At 51.0% G+C, this 22690-nt stretch overlaps 1 protein-coding gene across 8 annotated transcripts in view; it reads left to right on the plus strand.

Moving 5' to 3' along the window:
* Positions 1–22213, plus strand: part of RAPGEF1 (Rap guanine nucleotide exchange factor 1) — an 83781-nt gene extending 61568 nt beyond the window's left edge. For 3 of the 8 annotated variants that reach the window (XM_030961221.1, XM_030961222.1, XM_030961225.1), the window contains 13 exons: positions 7607–7695; positions 8921–9032; positions 10549–10624; positions 13555–13639; positions 15060–15152; positions 15539–15724; positions 15880–15964; positions 16187–16281; positions 16714–16792; positions 16936–17037; positions 17467–17564; positions 17946–18074; positions 18608–22213. In XM_030961221.1, coding sequence (XP_030817081.1) covers positions 7607–7695; positions 8921–9032; positions 10549–10624; positions 13555–13639; positions 15060–15152; positions 15539–15724; positions 15880–15964; positions 16187–16281; positions 16714–16792; positions 16936–17037; positions 17467–17564; positions 17946–18074; positions 18608–18758 — 1380 coding nt within the window. In that variant the 3' untranslated portion in view covers positions 18759–22213. Of the gene's footprint in view, positions 1–4347; positions 4630–5917; positions 6011–7606; positions 7696–8920; positions 9033–10548; positions 10625–13554; positions 13640–15059; positions 15153–15538; positions 15725–15879; positions 15965–16186; positions 16282–16713; positions 16793–16935; positions 17038–17466; positions 17565–17945; positions 18075–18607 lie in introns of all 8 variants that reach the window. The other 5 variants (XM_030961217.1, XM_030961218.1, XM_030961219.1 and 2 more) reach the window with 3 other exon arrangements.
* The last annotated feature ends 477 nt before the right edge of the window (positions 22214–22690 follow it).

Genomic DNA, 22690 nt, shown 5'->3' on the forward strand with positions numbered 1-22690 from the left:
GTTGGCAGCTTGTGTTTCCAGCCATTCATTGCAGGAGCATTTCCTTCCTCATTAGCAAAAGTACCTGGAAGCCCAGCATTGTGTTATGAGATAGGAAGTCTTTTCAAATAGTTGTCTGTGCAATTATATTCTTAGGGTCTAATGACTTTGCAACACCCAGTATTTTGTGAACATAATTCTGTACTGTTACAATTTGGGCATCCACTTCTGGCGTGCTGCCCACATAGTTCCCTTAATAACATTAGCAGGGGAGATCTCAAAGATAGATCCCTTCCTCTGATAGCTTCATACTTTGGGAGTCTGATGCTTTACCTGATCTGGGAGTGTCTGCCAGGATGGCAGATTAATTTGGCAGAAGTCCATGGGGTAACTGAGAAGGCTGTGCTTAAAAGGTAAAGACTGTGTCTGCTGATGCTGCAGATGCTCTGTCAGCCATATAATTGAATTCAACTTTGGATTTGGGCTGGAGACTGCTGTAACTTGGAACCACTGACTCTCTGCATATATACCCCTGTCTGCCTGTTAGCTGTGCTCAGCCATGCCTGCTGAGTGTGAAGAAGCATCTCTCCTGAAATAAGTTTTAATAGAAAAAAGTGCTTATCTCCTGCCATCTAATCCAAATAAACAGCCAGAATGTCACTGACCTTTGGGACATCTTGGAACAAGGCTTCTAATGATGGAAAGCTGTTCTGAAATATTCACAGTTGCAAAAAATCAAAGGCAGCAAATTGAAAAGGTTGAAAGATGCTGTCTCTGGGAGACCTCTGTGTCACAGTGTGTGGTAAATGTTCAGGGTTTGCTTCCTGCTGCTCCCAGGAGATGAGACTGCTCCCAGCTCAAAGCTGACTTTGTGCAAGCACTTCCCAAGTGGCAGAAAGGTTTTTTCTAAAAAACCAGTGCACTGGTAAGAGGAGAGGGAGCTCCCTCTTCTCCCTGTCTTGGCCGTTTGCTGTCACAAGGCAGAGTTATTTATGCTGGGAGCTTCTTCTGGTCCTGTGGTGGGAGCTGGCAGTGTGGCCAGAGTTTGGGGACAGGAGAGCATCCTTTCCCTGTTTTGTAGCTTTCCCAGAAATCACTTCACTTAAACCAGAGCCATGGAGTAGGAGGTTGTGTCCGTGGAGCCGTAACTGACTGACCCTGCAGGAAACCTCTGAGAAGCTGATGAAAACAAGCCCTGATTTGTTTCCAAGATAAACTGTTGCCTCTTGGGGGGGAGCACTAAAGGATGGCTTGTTTTCTTGTGACAGTTGTGCTGAATGGACTGTCCCCTCCCAAAAAAAGTATTTATTTTAGAGGATGACAAGGCTTCCAGGAGATGGACAACACCCAGATCCCATGGAAGCCATTGCTGCAATTCCTGGGGCAGCTGCTGGCTGGGCTGGGTCAGACTGGGGAGCAGCAGGAATGGGTGCCATATGGACATCATCTCCACTGCAGGGTGGGTTTTTTTTCCCTTTGAAAAGTATGCTTCACTCCTGGCTCTTGTCCCAGCACGGCTGCATAGCTGGAATTCCAGAGCTGCTTGCAGGCTCCGGAGGAAGGAGGGGGCTCCCTGGCTCCCTTTCTACAAGATGCAACTTTACAACAAGATTGGAAGTTGAGAGCAGGCTGACTAATTAATGCCAGCACACCAAAGGCTTCTCTGCACTGTTCCCTTTGTTAACAGCATGCTGAGAGCCTGTCTGCATCCTTAAATGATTGTTCACGGATCACATAATGAAGATTAATGCATTTTCATGGGTACCTGGGCCTTAAGCTGGCCTTTTCAACATATCTCATGCCAAGAAGTTGTTCTGAAGGTGTATTAGGAGACCAGGGAGAGAGAAGCATACAGTGGTTGTCAATACTGACTTATCTGCATTCAAACTTCTAAAATTTCTTCAGTGTTATGTTATATTTAGGTCTAAATTGCCTTCAAATTAGGATTAATGTGTGTGAAACTCCTCGAGGCAGGAGCTGTGCAAATGTTCCTGCCCCAGAAGCAGTAACTCATGTCCCTGAGCTGCTGGTCCAGGCTGCAGGCAGGGAAGCAGAGCCTGCCCTGAGCTAACCCTGCCAGCACCTCACGCAGGGCTTGTCCCACAGTGACTTGGCTGAGCGCAGTCATTTCCTTTCAGTCCTGCCCTGCGTGAGCTCCACTGCTGCTTTGCAAAAGCCTGCCTTTTCCTCTGGGTTCAGCAGGTCAGGGACAAAACCCCCTGGACCTCCTGGGTGGAAGATGTCCATCAAGTACAAAGTGAAGGACAGCGTGTGCCGCCCGTGTCATGTGGGTGCAGGAAATCCAGCAATGGGGGAGCTGGCACAGAGCTTTGCTGGAGCTAATCATTTCCTCTGCAGGGGCAAAGCATCTTCTTATCAGCACAGCAGTTTTTTGAGTGCTTTCTTGAGCTGTTGAGCAGTGGTTTTGGGGTCTAGGCTGGGACTTGGGGTGATCATTGGAATATTAGTGCCAGTGAGATCATGAAATACCAGGCAGGCAGAATGAATCTGCTGAGCCAAGGTGATGTCATGAGCCCAGGGTCTTACCAGGGATTTAGTGGTTTGTGCCATGCAAGTGAAAATGAATAAATGTAGAGCATTTATCCAGGCAGAAAGTAAATACAGAGATTAGAGTTGTCATTGTTACTGAGGCAGCTCCAAAAGCTGACAGTGTCCCTGGAGCCAGCGCCGCTCATCCAGAAAGAAATGGGCAGGAAGAGAGAGGAGCCTGTCCTAGAGCCAGTCTCCTTTTAGCCACAGGCACATGGTGGGGATTTGCATTTTAATTATTTTTCAGTAGTCTTTTAAGATCTCTTTCCAAAGCATCCCCCTCCTCTCCTCTGTATTATGGCCTGCAATTTGTTTTGGGCCCTGAGAATACACCCGGAGCACTGCTGGACTCCACACAAGGCACAAGGCACAGGCACTCAAGGATTAAGGTGGTGGAAGGTAAAGCCTAATCATTGACCTTTACATTTCCTTTCCTTTGTAGTGGAAAAGCTTTTTTGACCAGGCTTCTGGCCTGAGGCTGTTATCAGTTTAAATTTTTAAGCCCACATGTTTCCTAGGTAGAAACAAAAATCCCACTGCTGAGCTGGGTGCTGCTGCTGGGGCTCAGGTGCTGGACTAAGCTTTGCTTTTTCTTACCTGCTCAACTCTCCTGAGAAAATGTAGCCTGAATTCTCCGATTCCTGCCTTTGATTCCCTTTCTTTCTACATCACAGTGGTGTCACTTTTCAGCCTGGTTTGAGCAAGTTGTGTCAGTGCTTCTTGAGAGCTCTGTACTGCACTGTCCTGCCGCAGATCCCTCAATGGAGCAGCACCACAACTGTGTTCCAGCCTGGGGTTTTTTGGATGATGTGATTCTACTTTCAGTCCACTTGACTATGACCAGCTTTGCAAGATTTAAAATAAACTCCTCTCCAGCAGATGTAGCTTTTTTTTTTTTTTTAATGGTAGTCAGCTTTGTTTTGGACTTACCCTGATGGCAAATCTTACTAGCACCAGATGTTAAAAGACAGAGGGTTGCTCTTGTTTTTCTTGGCACAATATATTCCCACTGCACCCTGTTTAATATTATCTGAACAGTAATCTGATGATTAGGAGAGATAGTGAAATAAAGCTTTACGCAGATGATCTCTTTTCATCTCTTCAGCTGACTCTTCAAGGCACTGCATTAAAGGATTGGTTTGATAAGGAATTCATCACTCCTGAGGGCAATTACCATTTTTTGCTCCCTGTTTTTCACGAATGGGAAGGAGTAGCAGCATAATCTCCTTTATCCTTCAGTGTAACTTTGAAGGCAGTATCCAGCCACTCCTCCCTGGGAGCTGTGTGTTCTGGAACAGACTTGACACAGTAGCTGTTAAATTACAGGGCTGGAGCAAAAAGCATCTTAAATTTGGATCCTGTGGAAAATCCCAGAAAAGCAATCAGCACTTGAAGTAGTTTTCTCTATGTAGATACTTCCAGCATGCTCAGAGTTGTGCTTTCTGTGGGCCTTCACATCCTTTCCTCCACTCAGGTGATTTTCAGGGTCACTGCTTTAGCAGTTCTGAGCTATCCAGGTTTTCCCCTGCCTAGCAAAGGCTGGATACCTGCAGCTCACACCTTGCTGCTCACTTTCCGTCTGTGAGATGAGCGGCCAGGCTGCTGGTGGTGCAAGAACAGCCAGGAAAAGCCTGGCTGATGAATCCCAGGTAGCAATTCCTGCTCTAGTGTGTGGATGGTGAAATAGTGCTGCCTGTGTTAGAAATGCCTTGTGCTGTCACTGCTATGCTGCTGCCAATCTAATTACTTTTTCTTTTGTCTGTCTCTTTCCTTTCCCCATCCTCCTTGTTTCTTGTGTTGTCTCTCTGCATCCTGCAGTACAAATCTGTGTTTAGGTCCTACTCCCAGGACTTTGTGCCTCACAACCAAGTCTCCATACCTCCTTTCCTGTCTTCTACCTCCTCCTCCTGCTCCACTCCACCTTTTCCGCCTGTCCATCTGTCCCAGAGCCCCGACCTAGCGGTGCCCGCTGCAGCCAGCCAGTCACCCAGCACTGTGGATGTGCCAAACTCCTCTTCTCAGGAGAGCAGCTTTAATGGGAATGCTCCTGTCTGCCTTCCTTCTGAAACCTCTTTCACTGATTCTCTCCAGACGCCTTCGGTGAGACCATCCAAAGAGATGATAACGCGCCTTCACGCAAGGCTGCCTTTGTTTGTTGGGGTTTTGCTTTCAAAGAAAATGTCTCTTGTATTGATGCGTGCTGAATTGTGGTCTAGTCTGGTTTCCAAATGTGTGTGGATTGCAGAGAGGAAATTTCATATAAAAGTGGCTAGGGAAAAAATGGACAGCCTCAGTAGGTTTTAGAAAATGTTACGCAGATATAGGAAACACGAAATGTCAAATGCTGGTGCAGGGGAGAGTTGGCTGTAGCTTCCTGCAATTGTAAGATAAAGCTGAGGGAGGTAAAGGAGTGTTCTGTGAGGTTGGTAGTTACTAAATACAGGCTCCTAACAGCAGTTCACATCCTGCAGTTGCCACCTGCTCCCTCCTGAGTCACCAGGAGCAGTGGGTCCAGTCCAGCTCTGTCTCTCCTGTGCATAAAACCTATTGTTCTCTCCAGGTTCCTGCTCTTCCCAGTTCCCATCAGCCCCAGCTGAGTGCTTGGTGGCAGGTTGTCGCATGTTGGTGAAGTGAGGCTAACACTGTTCCCACTCTGCTAGTTTGAGGTCCCAGATCCCTTTGCACATCACTGAGCAGGTCTGTCCATTACAGATACTTTTTTGAACACCTCATTTTCAAGACAGTTCCTCTTTGGTCTGCTGCAAAGCTGAGAGTTGATGGGATTAGAGCTGTCAGCACAGGGCATGCTAGTGCTGCCTCTCTGCCAAGTTTGGAAGAGGGTCACTGATTACAGAGTAAATGTGCAGCTTTTCACGCTTTGGATGTGACCTTGCTTTGCATCTTCCTTGCACTGGGTCCTTGTTATATCCCAAAAGGCCTTGAGTTTGGTTTATTCTGGCCTGATGGGTCCAGTCCATGCTTGTAGCCTAGTTTGGGGGATACCTTTGATACCCATGGGGCTGAGGGCTGGTCTGCACTCAGCAGGACTGCCCTGGCTAGGACAGGAGCTCTGTGCACAGCTCTGAACATTCTGCTTCCAGCACCTTGAAATCCGCCCACTGCACCTTGGCACTCTCACCTGGAGCCCACAGCTCTTGCAAAGCAGTGCCTGCTGCAGACCAGGGCCTCCAGGATAGTCCTCCAGAGCCAGAAATAATGATCCCCACGATGGTGCGGCCTCAGTGGCCGCTGTTGGCCACAGAGACAGAGAACAGCTCCGAGGGAGGTGACAGCAGCTGCCAGGGCAGTTCTGCTCCCTGCTTCTGTCTGCCACAAAGCGCTGGTGGGGGGCACCATCACGTATTTCCTTTCATCCTGTCTCCCTCAGAGTGAAAACGCCAGTGAGGAGGCTGGTGAGGGTGAATATGTCAATCTGTATTCCTCTGGCCAGAGCAACGGGGAACTCCCAGGCTCTGAAGGAGTAAGTAACAGCCCGAGAGGCCCGGGAGGGGCTGCCCTGCCCGGTGCATGCCGACTGCACGGCGCTCCCGCTCGCACCGGCTCCTCTGCTCACCCTGTCCATCCCTCTGCTGCCCCAGCTCCCCGGCCATCCCTCTGCTTGCCCACTGCTGGCTGCAGCTCTGGGGGCCCTCTTGGTGCAGGTGCAGAGCAGGAGATGCTTTTGGGGTGATGCTGAGCCCTGGCAGGAGTCAGGGATGGCTTCTCTTGCTTCGCTGGCTGTTTGGAGCTGCTTGTGTGAAGTTCCCTTGCAGAGAGCTGCACCCTGAGCCATCCTGGGGCCACATCTTTTCTTGTAACTGCTTTGCCTTCCCTATTTTAATACAGAAAGCCTTCTGCACTAAATACTTATTTTTTCCTTCACTGTTTGGTTGCAAAGTAAATGATTGATTTAGCATTGTACTCACACGCTGTTTCTTCCTTTACCCAAGCCTTGCATCTTTGATATTTCCTAGAGGAGCCAGGGCGTTTTCCATTCCAGGGAGGTCCCATCTTCCTGTTGGGTCATAGGAAACTGGCAGCAGTATGTGGTGATCCTTTTGCCTGCCCTCCTCTTGGAAGGCACATCTCCTGCAGGATGTCTCCAGGACCTGTATCCATGGTGGTGTTAAACACGCCAAGAGATAGTGCTGCCATCACTTCCCCTCAGGAGACACATCTGGGCAGGCCCATCCTTTTGGGCAGCTCTGAGCAGATTCTCAACTTTGAAGCAAAGGGCTTCACAGATAGAGTCTGGAAAAATCCTGCAGACCCCAAGAAACCCAGGCTCAGCAGGGTGTTTCCTTGCTGGGTGGATAGCATGGAGGTGGTTTCAGTCCTGTCTGTTCACTAGGTTTGCATTTCCAAGCTTCACTCTGCATGATGTTAAATAATTCTGAACTCTGACACTTTTGGATTAATATTCCCATTTGCTGTTCATGGCTATTTGTCTCCTTAATAAATGGCTAATTTAAAATGCTGTATCTTTGCTCTGAGCTCTCTACCTGCTGTTCCGTGCCGCGGGTTCAGCTGGTTCTGCTTTTTTGCATTAGCCTCATTTCCACAGCCCTGAGTTGTGGAGTGGAAACCTTGCATCATTGCAAAACCTCTTCTGATGGGAGAGAAGGGAGGTAGGGAGCAGTGAGCATCCATCCCCTGAGGCAGGGGGGCTGTGGTCAGGAGGGGAACTGAAACTGGAGAGCTTCGAGCTGATTGTGTCTGTTTGGATTAAAGCAGGAGGCAAAGTGTATTTCAGCAGGAAGGGCTGGAGGAAAAGTAAAAGGTCATGAGAGGGTTAAAATCCAAGACAACAGCTGACTTATGTTGTAACTTTCAGCATCATTTCACAATGTTAAAAGCAAACAGTACTAATTACACTGGTCTCCAGAGATGGTCCCAAATTTCCTGTCTGATTAACTTCTGTGTTTTCCTGGCATTTGGCATTAACTTGCATCAATCTTTAACTGCTCTGTAGGAATTTACAGTAAAGGGCCATTTAGAGGCAGGCAGACTGTAAATGCAAGGCTGGCTGGGCTCAAGGACCCCGTGTAATGATGAAAAACTCCTTTTCTCTTGTCAGGAATCTCCCCCTGTCAAAGATGGCCACTCCAAAGACTCTGCTTTGAACAGCAGTGCCATGGGGAAGGAGGGCAAAGATGGTGCTGAAAGGTGAGCCTTGACCCCTGGTGTCCTCCTTCCAGGTTCAAAGGGTGCAGAGCCCCAACATCCCCTCTGCCAAACCATCCTTGGGGCTGCCTGGTGTGCCCTAAACCTCCTCCATGTTGTCTAAACTTCTGAGCCCACTTGTCTTGCACAGCCAGTGCCTGGTGGGACCCTGCTGAACGAGGAGAACCCTGGCAGGACATCCTTGCTGAGCTCAAGGAGCCCATGGGGTTAATGCAGCCTGTGTTGGCATCCTCAGTCCATGTCAGTGGCTGTGCTGTCCCTGACACTGGCTGCTCCCTTCTGCTTCCAGGGAAATGTGTGAAAAGAATCTGTATTGCTGTTTGGAATAGTCTTCCAGAGGGAAATTTCTTCCTAACCCTGCTAGTTAGAGGCTGGCTGAGGCCCTGGAGCAGGAGGCTTTATATCCCTCCTAATGCTCTTAGCTGTCATTTGCCTATGTAAATGAAGAGGTGCAAGCTGTAACAGATGGGCTTCAGGAGGAGTGCAGTGAGTGCTTCCCTGCTGCTTGAGATTGCTCTGCAATTGCATTTCTAAAGCAAAAACAGAGAACAGCAGTTGATTTGTGTGTGACAGTCAACTTCCCTCCCCCATTTTCCTGCAGCTGGTTTGAGGGTTTTAATCCCTGCAGTGAAGGAGACAGCACAAGAGTGCTCTGCAGAGCTCACTATCTGCCCAAAATACTGACTGCTGGATTTTGGCCTGGAGAAAGCTATGAGGAACATAAGTACTTTGGGGTTTGTTTTTTTTTTTTTTAGAAATACAGGCACAGAGAGGACATGTCCTGGCACAAAAGTACCAGCCTTTGGGGGTAGGAATGACCAAAAAAAAATGTTTATGATTTTCTGCTCTATTTTCCCTGTCATCTCCCCTTGTCTCAGCACAGCAGGTCATGAACTGACTAAGATGTGTATGAGGAGAGTGTGCTCAGTCTCTGTGCACTTGAGGAAGGGCTTAGATTTGTGTGCACTAAAAATTTGGTGGATTAAGGAGACGTGGAAGTGTGTACTTATAGTAAAACCCTGTCTGCCAGAAATGCAGACTGACAAGTGTTCACGTCCTGAAGGTTTATCTTTCTCTTTTTCAAGAGATGCACAAAACAACAGAGTTAGAGAGAGACATTTGGGCTTGTTTGCAAAAGATTTACCTCCAGAGTGTCTGTGTACTTACTGTCATTTGATGAAGGTTATTTCCCTTTTCTTTGTCACAGGCAGCCACAGTCACCAGATGCTTTGGAGTCATCACAGCTGGAGGAAGAGGTAGATGAGCTGTCCCTTATTGACCACAGTGAAATCATGTCTAGATTAACACTGAAGCAAGAGGTAGGTGCTTTCAGGGTTTGTTTTCATACTCTTTGGTTGAAATCTGATTCTCTGTGTGCACAAACAAGGCATCAGCTTTTATTAGATAGGAAAAACTAGGTTGCAGCAGAAGTGGGGTGTGTGTGAAGGCTGCTGTTAAAGTATGAGATGCTGGTACAGGCAGGGAGCACCAGCAATGAGGGAGGGTTTAACAAAGGTGAGATATCTCCCTAAAAACCAGCACATCCTGTGCCCTTTTCCCAGTCTGCCCCTTGCCACCTCTTCAGCTCTGACAGTCTGAAATGAATCACCTGAGAGCCTGAGCACAAACCATGCAGGGGTGGGTGATGGTGCTGGCCTTCCTCTCTGAGGGCAGGTTCAGCAGGTGAATGAGCAGGACATGATGTGGAAAAGCAGCCAAAGGAGTTGTTTCTGTGTTTGAGACATGGCTTTGTGTCTAGCCCTGGGTGCACTTTCAGGCTGTCAGGGGGCTTGGCTGGGAAACAGAGAGAATGGATCATTCACTGCCACTTCAGGGGTGTTCTTTGGTCAGCTGAGATGTGCAGGAGAGAGTGAGAAGCTTTTACATGTTCTCTAAGTAGTATTTCATGAGTTTTGCCAGAGGGTCACCTGAAAAATTCACATCTTACACAGAGCTGCTCCATGGCTGTAATGCATGATTGTTTCACTGTTTTGCACATTGAAATGATAAAGACATTCCTAAGGGAAGCCAGACACAACTCCAGCCTCCTTTGACTGATTGTTTCCTTTAAAAAACATATAAAAATCAGTGATTTCTGAACATTTGGGACTAGCAGATCTGTGTCTTAGTGTCCTTTTTCTTTCTTTTCTTTTTGATCTACGTGTTTGAAGCAGTATAGAACTGTCACTGGGAGCTGCTTCCTGCAGTGTGGGAACTGCTGGCTGAGTGGTGGATCAGTTTTGCATATTTTGAGTTGTGAAATGCAGTAGCTAAAAGAAAGATGTGTTTTAGAGAGTGGTAATGCAGGGGTCAAGCAATTAGCAGGGCTGTTTTCTTCTGCCAGTTATTGGATCATTTCAGGTGACCTCTGGCCAAATGGCTCCAGATTAGGGAATTAACTGCTGGGTTTTGATGTTCCAGGAGCATGCAAGTTGAATGCATGACCTCCCACCCCAGAGCCACTGTGCTACGTGATCCTGCACTCTGAGACAGCTCACACAGTGCTGCTGCCCTGCTCATGGTCCTCTGGGAGTGTTTGTGGCATTTCTGCTCATTCTCCTCTGGGCAGAAGGTTCAGCCTTCCCTGAGCTCCACAACCAGGCCTTAGGGAGACCCTGAGTAAGGATCAGCCCAGCTCCTCATCTGGGGCACCGAATGCTCTGTGCAGATTCCAGGATTATCCCAGCACTGGGGTCCACATCCCAGCTTGTGCTGCCAGCAGTGCCAGGAACACTTTGTGCCCTGCCAGTTGTTGCTGAGCTGGAATCTCAGCAATGTTAAACCAGGCCTGAGGGAGCTTGGGCTGTGCCTGACGTGGTTGTGTTGCCATTGCAGGGGGATGATGGGCCAGATGTCCGAGGTGGATCTGGAGACATTCTCTTGGTGCATGCCACAGAGACCGACAGGAAAGGTAGGTGGGGCACAGGGCAGAGCCTGGCACGGCTTTGGCTGCCTCTCCTCTGCCCCAGGGCCACTGACAGCTGGGCTGGGGGAGTCTGCAGGCATCCTCTGAGCCTGGGGGGTTGTGTTTATCTCTGGGAGATGGAGGTAAGCTGGATAAGCCCCTGGTGGTTCCATTTAGCAGCAGGGATGGGATTAACTCCTCCCAGCCCTTGCCTGTCACTGGCACAGCAGTGACAGTGCTGTGTCCCTGTACCTGCTGAGCTGGGCCATTGCCTGCTGTGAGCAGCCTGGATCTTGTTTCCAGAGGTGCTCCTTGTCCTTTGAATTTCAGGGCAGTGCTGATGTAGGGGTTATGGAATGGTTGTGCATCAAAGCAGGAAAAAGGGATCTTGGTTTGGGTCTGATGCAGTACCCATGGGCACTGGGAGGCTGCCCAGGTGCTGCTCTGCTGACATTCTGTATTTTCAGTTTACTGTGCCCCCTCCTGTCCCACTCTGTACCACTTGTGTCCTGGCAGCCACCCAGACCAGTTCAGAGAGGGAATCCACAGTACAAAAGAAGAGATGTGGCACATTAGCAACCCTGAGCTCCAGATTTGTTAAAACCCCTCTTCATTTGTCCAAACCCAGGCACCACACACATGAAGCAGCTCCTTTCCAAGACCTGTGGCAAAGACAGCCTTTGCAGTGTTTCCAGAGAATTATTTGAAGCTGCCAAACACATTTGTGCTGATGGCCTTAACCAGGATTGATCTCCTTATCTCCTGGGAGGCAAAGCACTAACCCTGTGAATCACTCAGTGCTCAGTTTAGAGGTTGATAGTCAAAGGGGAAATATCTTCCATGTACATTTTTAAATGGCAGGGGTTTTACTGTAGCATAAGATGTTTGCAATTACTTACCAGCACCATTCAGCTAGCCAGAAAATCCTTCCCCTGACAGCTGTGTTTCCCAGCCTGCATGGGCATAGAATGCAGGCAGAAAGAACCAAAGGTAGGAACACACCAGAGAGGAGGAAGCAGTTGACTGTGCCAAGGCTGGAAATGTATAATAAAGAAAAGTCTAAATGAGATGATGGAAATACCCCTCATAAACATGCTGAAAGTGGGATAGAGAAACTGCTCTGTTGTCTGGGACAAGCATCACAACAAAAAACTCCCCTGCTCTTCCTGCTGAAAGACAGCTGCTTGGTAAGGGGGTGAGTGCTGGACCTCCAGTTCATGAACAGGGCTCTGAGGGCTCTGCAGGCAGTGGGGTGAGTGCTGTGGAGAACCTTTCAGAGCTGGGAGAAGCCAGAGCAGGATTGAATGTGCCCAGTGGTGCAGCTGTGCAGAGCTGGCTGGAGGGAGCTGGGGCAGGGGACAGTTCCAGTGCCTGAGCTCAGCCTGCCAAGCCAGAGCTGAATGGAGCACAGAGGAATTTGTGCTATGCTAACCCACTGCTTGGGTGACTGAGAGGGTTAATGAATTAAGCTTACAATGAGAAGAATTCCAGGCTTGTAAATCAATCAGCCAAACGGCACAGAGGGGTAGAGTTAAGAGGCTTTCCTTTAAAGATGAATTTCTTGGCAGCTTCAAGTGCCAGAGCAGACCAGCTGTATTACCTCACGTTGCCTTTGGGGCAGATGGGAACTCAGAATAAATGTAACTCCACGCCCTGTTGCATGATGCTTCTTGTCCATTTGAGTTTTCTGAAAAAGCTAAATGGCATAAGGAATAAAGAGAGACCTGTGGTCTTCAGGAATAAAATCCCTGGTCAGTTGAGTGCTCACAGCCACACACACTTGCTGTGAGTGCAGGGTTAGAGCTGGACAAGGCCTGGTTGAGCACCCAGCCTCTGTTTCTGTAACCCAGAGGCAGCAGCACTCCCTGATTTCAGGGCAGGAGGAAGGTGAGGTTCCTGCCAAGAGAAACACTGCAGGTAGAGAGGCAGAGCTCTCCCTCTGTGCCCTGCTCCTTCCACCTCCCAGCAGTGGCTGTTCCAGCACGTGGATGTGGGGTGATGCCTGCTGTGGCTGGAACAAAGCCCTGCATGTACAGCCCAGCCTGGGCAGGCACAGCAGGAGCTCTTCTCTGTCTGCCCCTGGTGCAGTGCTCCTGGCAGGGGCAGGGTGCCATCCCCTGCCCACCCTGCTGCCCTGCCCCTGCCCTGTGCTGCCTCTAGTGCCTAATGCTCCCATTTTGGCACTCCTGTCCACAGAACCAGGCACTGGGACTGCAAGTGCTCTGCAGTCTTCACCTGACATCTGCATTCCTGTGTGCAGTTTGTGCTTTTTTCAAATTCCATCCTCTGTGCCCATGATAATGCCCAGAGCCTTTGCAATTCCAGGCCCTACAGCACCTTGTCCTGCAGATGAATGAGCACAGGCTGTGTGCACCACATCTCTGTTGGGGCAGCATCAGTTTTTGTAGTGCAATTTGCTTTTCTTTTGGCTGGAAATAATCTTCTATTTACACTGTCCTGGGATGGATTTCCTGGAACTCAGCAAGGGCAGAGGATGTGCAGCACCACAGCATGTATTGAAACACCTGTGTTCCTCATTGGGAGGGCAGAGTGACGTGCCTGAGCCCCAAAGACAGAGCAGGCATCACCTCTTGCCATCAGATCTTCTTTTTTAAGCATCCCCAAGGTCTAAACGTTTTTCCATGACACATTATTGATAGCTCCTGTCCCACAAGCAGGTGTTTTTCACTGACCCTTTCATGAGGCACAAGCCCGAGTGGGAGCCAGGGCCAGGCCAGTGGGACAGGGCAGTGTCACTGCTGCTCTTGTGCCAAAGGGTCCATCTGCTGGTAAGGACCAACAGCACAGCATTGCTGGGAAGCTCACTCACACCAAAATGTGTCCATGCCCTCCTCTGTACATCTGCATTCAACCTCACAAGAAGCTCATTTTTCTGAAAGCAGGGTTGACTGAGGCTTTCTTGCTTTTTTGCCTAGATCTGGTGCTGTACTGTGAAGCCTTTCTGACCACATACAGGACATTTATTACCCCTGAAGAGCTCATCAAGAAGCTGCAGTACAGATATCCTTTTATCAGAGGCAGTTCACTCCCATCAGGAATCAGAGCTGGATGGTCACTGTGGAGGGAGCTGGTGGCAAGGTTTTTGGTGAAAAGCCTGCTGGCAGCATGGTCAGTGATGTGCTGGCCCTGGTGGTGTCCCAGGCAGGAATTCCTTCACCTCCACTCTCTCCAGTGGGAATTGCTGCAGGGCAGGTCCAGTCATAGTGGATACTGGACCTGAGTTGTCTCCTGAGGGGTCCTGTCAGGGTAGAGGAGCAATTCAGCTTTTCTGTATGTCACTGGGGAACTGGTGTTTTATTTGGGACATCTTGTTTGTAGAGTGGGGACCAGAGAACCATCTGCCTTCCAGAGGGGCCGTGGGTATTGCCTGCATGGGAAATAGTTTAACATTAGAGATGATTAAACCTCAAGGCTTTCTCTCTCTTACTGCAATAAACTCAGCCCTGAAGATGCTTTTGGCCTCCCAGTCCTGAGCTGAGCTTGTACCAGGTAACGAGGCAGGGCCCTGATGTGCAGGGGGAGCACTCCTGGCAGAGGATGGAGAGGGCCTCTCCCTGAGCACCCTGCTGCCTTTCCTTGCCCTTGGCTCTGTTCCCTGCCAGCAGAGCAGGGCAGGCTGTGGCTCTGGTGGCTCTGGTGGCTCTGGTGCTGTGCAGCCACATCACAGGGAGCCTGACGTCACCGTGTCCTGCTGCAGCTCGTCAGTGCCATCTGCAGCAGAGCTGCTGCTCTGGATCAGCAGCCAGGGACACAGCACGGCTCAGCCAGGTGACAATCCTGCCTGGGGTACCCCTGCAGGCCCTGCCAGTGCTGCCTTACTGATAACCTTGGTCTCTGTCCCTTTGTCCACCTGGCGGAAGGTTTTTCAGCCGGTGCTGTCGCCCCTGTCACTGTCCTCCTTGCAGCAGATTGGGCAGCCAGGAAGGTGGAGGTGACATTTGAGATCTGTTGAGAGCAGATGTCTCAGACCAGTGGGGGAGATCACTGTGGGGAAGGGCTGCTCATTAAATGCCACCTTAGAGAGAACAATTTCAGGGTACACCTGCTCTCAGTTCTGTGAGGTGTCAGTACCTCCTCACACCCCCTGCTACCAGCAGCTGGTGTCAGTTTAATGCCATCTCAGAGCCATCTCAGCGTCCCTTATCTCCTGGAAATCAAACACCAGTTTCCATCAGGACAGAACAGTGTTCTAATGTGGGTGCCCCATCCCTGGCAGTGTCCAAGGCAAGGCTGGATGGAGCTCTGAGCAACCTGGGACAGTGGAAGGTGTCCCTGCCCATGGTAGGGAGTGGAACTGGATGATTATTAAGGTCCCTTCCACCCCAAATCATTCAATGATTTTGTGATTCCTTGAGGCAGTTGGGAATTGCACTGATGCTGATCTGGCTACACTGAGTTAATTCTTTAATTTGCAACCAACATATGAGAAGTTTTGCCACTTCCCAGACACGTTCAAGAAGAGAGTCAGTAAGAACACCTTCTTCGTGCTGGTGAGAGTGGTGGATGAGCTGTGGTGAGTTCCCTTCTTCATTTTGGGATGCAGGGTCAGTAACTCATGGAAATCTGGCAGCTGGGAAAATGTGGTTTTTAGGGAAGATGTATTTTTTTAACCCAATCTATAATGACAGCTGAAATCCCCCAACCCTGACCAGTGAGACACCTGTAGTGCTGAACTCTGTTGGAAGAACAGATTCTTCCTGTGTGTCCTAACTGGGTCAGTGGTTTGAAAATAACAATTAAAAGGGGAATCTCTGGTAAAGGAAGAGCTGGGAAAAAGAGGAATTTCAGTCACCCAGTTCTGGTGGTAGGAAAGAGCAATGAGACTCAGTACAGGTACAAACCCCAGAGCTCAGTGTCTCAGCTCTGATCCCTTCCCTGCATTTTCCACCTTCCTCCCAGCTTGGTGGAGTTGACAGAGGAAATCCTCAAGCTGCTGATGGACCTGGTGTTCAGGCTGGTGTGCAGTGGGGAGCTGAGCCTGGCCAGGGTGCTGCGCAAGAACATCCTGGATAAGGTGGATCAGAAGAAAATGCTGAGCTACGCCAACTCCATCAAACCTCTCGCAGCCAGAGGGGTGGCAGCCAGGTGAGGGGAGGTGTATGTGACCACATCTGTGTCCTCTGAGAGCCAGGGCACCCCTTCCCTGGGAACACAAGAGTTTCCTCAGTTCAAAATACAAGAAAGATAAGAAAACAGGTCACATTTGCTGAGCCTTGGTACTTCCTGCTTGTTTTCCACAGGCCAGGGACGTTGCATGATTTCCACAGCCATGAAATAGCTGAGCAGCTGACCCTGCTGGATGCTGAACTCTTCTATAAAATTGAGGTACGGAGATGAGGATGGGCTGAGGGCAGTGGGAGGGCTTGGACCTTCTGCAGTGTCTGGTGCTCCCTGCCAGCTCTCCCAGACACCTGCTGGATTGTAGGACACAGCTGATCTTGTGCCAGCGAGTGGCTGTGAGCAAAGGCTGCAGCTGGGAATCTTGGGGTAGAAATCCCATTTTAATGTGTGATATTTTCCCACCCCTCTCCTCTCCTTCCTTGGCAGATTCCAGAAGTTCTGCTTTGGGCAAAGGAACAAAATGAAGAGAAGAGCCCCAACCTGACACAGTTCACAGAGCACTTTAATAACATGTCCTACTGGTAAGGAGCTCAGAACGTGGCACTGAACTGTGCCTAACCTCCAGTGCCTTGCAGATATTCCAAGTGTTCCTCGTAGACTTGGGTTCCTTTGTTACAAATTGGATAATGTATATTTTTGGCCAGGAAGTAGGTGCAGAGCACATCTAAGACCCCAGAGCACAGCAGAAATAAAATAAGGAGGGTCTTGTAATCCAGAGGAATTAATTATCAGTATCACTGAGCTCTTGAAACAAACATTCCCCTTGCAAATAAATGCTCTCTGTGACAGTATCCTGTCTTTGCTGTGGATTAGAGTGCTCCATTTAAGTGGGAGGTATTGTGAACATTTTTGCATTGGCCCATCTCTATTAGTGATCAGTTTTCTTAATGAAACAAGAGGAAATCTGATCTCTGCTTAAGTAGGTTTATCTTTTATTCTCTCTGTTCTTCCAGGGTCCGTTCAATAATTATGCTACAAGAGAAAGCCCAGGACCGAGAGAGGCTGCTCCTTAAATTTATAAAGATTATGAAGGTACTGGCTTGGTTTTTCCTGTGAATCACACACACTGCTGTTTAAAGGGGCAGGGGAGTGGGGCCCTCTGCTTGGTAGAGCTGTTTAATGCTAGAAGGCTTTTCAGAGCTCTCGAGTAACTGGAATGTTCTCCCTCTTCACAGCACTTACGAAAGCTGAATAATTTTAATTCCTATCTGGCCATTCTTTCTGCACTGGATTCTGCACCCATCCGAAGGCTGGAGTGGCAGAAGCAAACCTCAGAGGTGAGGAGCAGTGGGGCCTCTGATCTTTGGGGGAAGGCTGAGTGTGGTGGTTATGTATGAAACAGCCGAGTGGTTTTACATCCCAGCAGTGTCCCAGGGCGGAGGGATGGTGGATAACTCCCCTCCAGTGGGTAAAATGCCACAGTGCTGGAAGCCTTCAGTGTGGCTGGGCATTCTGACAGCTGCAGGAGTGCCAGCACAGTCACAGGGGACAACAGCCTCCTCCTCCTCCTCCTCCTCCTCGTCCTCCTGCAGCCCAAGTCTCGGGGAGGCTGAAGGCAGGAATGTTCCATGCAACACCCTGAGTAAATCAGCTGGAGGTGTTTGCAGGGTGGCATTAACTCCCTGCTCTGTGTGGCTCTCAGGGGGGAGGTGACAAGGAGAATGGCTTTGCAGCAGGGGTGTCAGCAGGGGATTTGTGTCCTGCAGGGCCTGGCTGAGTACTGCACCCTGATCGACAGCTCCTCGTCCTTCCGCGCCTACCGAGCGGCCCTGGCCGACGTGGAGCCCCCCTGCATCCCCTACCTGTGAGTGCAGCTCCCTCCCCTGACACTGCTCTGCACATTAAAATGCCTCCTTTAAGGATTTCTCAGCAGCTGCTGCTGAGCTCAGCCCTTGCCTCCTGCCCAGCACCTAGGGTAAGGCAGCACCGTGCCACATCAGCCCATGGGTGCTCTCTGGAGCAGTTTGGCTGGGGCAGGGTGGCCAGCTGGGGCTGTTTGCATCTCAACACCTTTAGATCTGCTGCTGGGGAATGTTTCCCTCTGGTTAAGGTTGCCATTCTGGTGGCAGTGGGAGGCTGTTGGATTTTGTTGGGCTGCCTTTTGGCTGGCCACCCTGCCCTTTGTGACTAACCTCTGTGTCTGTTTGCCTTCTCCCTTGGCCTGCTGCCCCTTTCCCTCTTTCAGAGGCCTGATTCTGCAGGACCTGACCTTTGTCCATCTGGGAAACCCTGATTACATTGACAGCAAAGTGAACTTTTCCAAGCGCTGGCAGCAGTTTAACATCCTGGACAGCATGAGGTGCTTCCAGCAAGTGTAAGTGCAGCAGTGGGGCTCAGAGGTGGCTTTGGGGCACCACGGTGGGGACTGGGGCAGGGGCTTGGACATGGAAACTCCTGTGCAAGGAGAAGGGAATGTAAAGGGGAAGGGAGTTGGAAGGAGAGCTGGGAGCAGCAAGGCTCTAATCAGTCTCCTTCCCTCTCTAGGTTACATAAACATTGTAAGGGCATTTTTCTGATATTAGTTTTGAGATCCAGATAAGTTTTGCCTTCAGGTTTTGCCATTGCTGGTTCCTGTGTTCTCTGGGATATTCGGGGTTTTCTTCAGTGCTGTCTTGCAGCAGAGGCAGCAGATCTAACTGCTGATTCCTGTGTGACAAGTGCCTTTTTCCCCTCAGTTCAGCAGCAGGTTTTCCCCTTTGTGGTGTGACACCACTGCCATGAGTACAGGGCACAGCCCACACACAGTGCTCGGTGTCCTCAGAGCAGGACAGGGACAGGGGTGGCCCAAAGGCAGGAGAGGACCCCAGGCAGCCCTTGTGTAACTGCAGCTCCTCTGTGGTTTTCCAGACATTACGACATCAAAAGGAACGACGATATAGTGTCATTCTTCAACGACTTCAGCGACCACCTGGCTGAGGAGGCCCTGTGGGAACTGTCCCTGAAAATCAAACCGCGGAACATCACAAGGCGGAAAACAGATCGGGAAGAGAAAACCTAGGAGGAGGGGTTGTGCGAGGAGAATTGCTCCGCAGAGGCGCCGAGGGCAGCTATGAGACTGGAGTTCAATGTTTGTACCTGTCACTGGATGACACACCCTCCCTCCCAGCTGGCAGCCAGCCCTGGGGGTGGCAATGCCGGGCGCGGAGGCGCCGGCGCAGCGGCCGAGGGCAGAGATCAGCCGGTGCTCGCTGCACTCGCCCTCCTCCTCCTCCCGCCCCTCTGTGCCATGAACCAGCTTTAACCCCGGGGATAGAGCTGTGTGGAAGGAGTGTCCCACGCCAGCGTGTTGCTGGTTTGCTGGCCTGTTGCATTCAGGTGTACCCTGGCTCTTGTCTCCATCCCGAGCAGGGGCAGCAGGAGCTCAGCGCCCACTGACTCATCTCCAGAGCGGCGTCGGGCAGCAGCGGCCGTGGAAGCCAAGGGTTGGAGTCTCCCCTGCAATGCCACCTTCCCAACGTGTTTGTGAGGATGGAAGTGTCTCCTGCTGCCTGCCAGAGGAGCTGTGCTTCCAGAGAGCTGCTTGTGTTTACAGGGGTCTCGGCTCACCCCAGATCTCTGGGCCTTCTTCACGGGAGGAAGGCACCGGTCGTAGATACGGAAGAGGCACTGAAAATGTGGGCAGGGACCCGCCATCTCCAGTCATCACACCCCCCTCCTCCTCTCAGATCTCGTTATTTAAGCAACAGTAAATCCCTCTGAACCTGGAAACACAGACTGCCCAGGTACTGGGGGTCACCTGCCTGTGCCCCCGTGTCTCTTAGCGATGGTACTTAGCTTTTGCACAGGAAATGCTGTAGGATACAGACTGTACATACCTAGTGTTTAGAACCCCCTGGGGATTTTTGATGCATGTCTGAATACCGATGAATTTATAGGAAAAAAAAAACAACAAAGACAAGTGCAAACCAGTCTGTATAAAATCCACAACCAGTGACAACGTTGTTCCGAGTGCTGGATAAAGGAGGCTCAGGGCAGCCAGGTGGGCATTGGCTGCAGAGCCAGGGCAGGAGCCTCCTGAAGGAGCCAATTCTGGGTTGGAAGTGGGAACCAGGAAGGAGCCCTGTGCCCAGCTGAGCCACCCTGTCCTCCCACTCACTCCTCTCTCTGTTGCCAAATGTTTTTCTCTGGGGGTCCCTGTTGGACCCTCAGTGCTGTGCTTTGAGAGCTGTGCTTTGGCAGGACCCCCAGCCAGTCCCTGTCCCCAGTCCTGCCATGCTGCCAGCAGGGCAGGGACAGCCTTGCATGGAAGGGCAAGGCAGGGGTGTCATTTCCCACACACACAGTGTTAACCCCAATCTGTTCAGTGTGCCTTATTCGGCCCTTCTGTCCCCTCTCTGTGTCCCACCCAGCACAGCCCCAGCCAGGCCATCTCACATCCCTCCTCTCTGTCCTGCTCCAGTGGTTTGCAGTTGCATCGTGTGTGAGTGTGTCCTGCAGGTTTTGCCAGACCCTCCTCAGCTCCCTGTCACATGGTCACAGGTTTTTGCAGGGTTCTGACAAAATCCTGCACGTTTAGGACACCAGCTCCCAAGGAATACAGACATGGAGTTTCACAGGGCATCCTTAACTTATTTCTCAATAGCAGCTCTGTGCCTGCTAAAGCCTCTGTTTGTTCTGGGTGAATCAGAGCTGCACTCCTTTCCTTCTCCAAACAGATTGCAAAGCCTTGGCCAGCTCTGCCTGGCTCTCAGGAGGGAGTGACAGCCTGGGGTTTTACCCAGCTTGGTGATTTTCCTGAACACTTAGGCATGAAGCTCACACAGTGGCCAAGCACAGAGAGACCCCTGCCCCTGAGGGCATCTGGGGGAGGGCAGTGTGGGGTCCAGCACAGTCCTGTGCAGCCCCAGAGCAGGAGGAGCAGGAATTTTTTGTGCTGAACCACGGTGTCTGAGCCAGAACACTTCAAAAGTGGTTTATTTTCATGGCACTGAGGGCATTGGAGCTGTGTGTTCTGTCCAGCCAAGGCTTTGCAATCCCCAGAGGCTTCCCAGGAAGTAATATCCATGATTCCTTTGTAAATAAGATCTTTTAAAAGCCCAGCATGGTGAAAAGAGTGATGAATACACCCAGGATGTGGTGTGGGCTTCACCCTGGTGGCTCTGGAATCACAGCCCTGGGGGTTCAGAGGGACAGGAGGGGGCAGCTTGTCTTCATCCAGCTGAATGACCGTGTTACCTGAGGGGTGAGCAAGTGGCTCGGGCACACAGGACACCCCAAAACTGGCAGTGACTGGGGTTCCACAGGGCTCCAGCCCTGGCCCTGTGCTCTTCAGCATCTTCACTGACAGCCTGGACACAGGACTGGAAGGGATACTAAGGAACTTTGCTGACAACACTAAATTTGGGCACCACTGTATAAAAGAAGATATTAAGCTATTAGAGAGTGTCCAAAGGAGGCCACAGGGATGGGGAAGGGTCTGGAGGGGCCTTGTGAGGAGCAGCTGAGGGCACTTGGTTTGTTCAGCCTGGAGGAGACGGAGGGGGGACATTGTGGTCTTCAGCAGCCTCACAAGGGTGAGGTGCAGATCTGTTCACCTGTGAGCAGTGACAGGACCTGAGGGCACGGCTGCAGCTGTGGCAGGGAGGTTCAGGTTGGAAATCAGGAAAAGGTTCTTCCCCCAGAGGGTGGTGGGGTACAGCACCAAGCCTGTCTGAGGTCAAGAAGTGTTTGGATGGGATTTTTGGGTTGACCTGTGCAGGGCCAGCAGTTGGTCTTGGTGATGCTGATGGGTTTCTTTCAAGTCAGCAAATTCTGTGATCCCCAACCAGCAGGAGCCATTTCCAGGTTCTTCCCTGCACTTGAGCCCACCAGTCCAGTTAGCACTGAAGGAGGTCTCGCTCTCTGCCCTCTGCCAAGCGCCCAGAGCTGGAGGCTCAGCCCATGGCGTGGGGATGGGAGGTCTGAGTGCCCCCCAGCTTTCCTCCCCCTTCAGCCCTTCCTCTGCTGCCATCCCCAGCTGAGCAGTGTCCCACCCTCAGGCCAGGCTCTCAGGGCTGGAGGGACCCTAGAGGAGGGTCCCCTTGCCTGGAGCAGCTTCAGGTTTGCTGACCAGAGACCCCCCCCACTCTCCAGGAGCAGTCACTGGGGAGCAGAAACCCAAACATCCTTGTGCAAGACTGGCCATGAGTGTGTTCCCATCTTGCAGGCAGCATCCTCAAGGCCATCACCTCTTTTTGGGGAGAGGGAAGAGTCTGAGTGCCCTCTCCACACGGGGCAGGGAGTGGGGGAGAAGCCATGCCCCCAGTCACCAGCCCCCTGCCCCGGGCCTCTCCCCCAAGCAGTTCCGTTGTATTATAGATTTACCACTAACCCCCATGGTGGCATCTTCCTGCAAACATTTCAGACCTGTAACTTTTATATTAAAGACAAATAAAACACCAGTAACGAGCCTGCCTGATGATCCTGTTTACAGTGCATGCACAGTCTGTGGATTAAAGTGACAATCGAATCCGCCTCTGGCGCTGGTGTGGCCTTGTGTTTTCTCATGTGCCCCCCGTGGTTCTCCTCTGCCCATGCCTCTTTTCCCCTCTATTTTTTCACTATAAATTCTTCCCTCTCTTTGCCGAGATGGCTTTGCCTCAATACAAGGGGAGATCTTCTCCTGTCACCTTCCCTGGGCTCTGGTGTCCCTGTGTCAGGGTTTTGGCTGCCCAGCTCCCAGCGTGTGCCCAGCCCATGCATGGCCGTGTGCCCGCAGCCAGGGGCTATAAATAACCCCTCCATGGAGCTATTTCAGTCCTGGACAGGGTTCAAAATTCCTCTGGAAATAATTGTCACGGGCCAGCTCAGGAGGAGAGTGCCCAGACACTGACCTGAGCACGTGCCCCCTGCGCCAGGGCTGGAATGTGGGGCTGCATCCCAGGGAACCAGCTCAGCAGAGGAGGGGTCTGCCCACAGCTCAGGGTTCCCCCAAACTGCCCAGCCAGTGGC

This window comes from Camarhynchus parvulus, chromosome 17 (genome assembly GCF_901933205.1).
Source record: "Camarhynchus parvulus chromosome 17, STF_HiC, whole genome shotgun sequence".
In the NCBI taxonomy this organism is placed as follows: domain Eukaryota; kingdom Metazoa; phylum Chordata; class Aves; order Passeriformes; family Thraupidae; genus Camarhynchus; species Camarhynchus parvulus.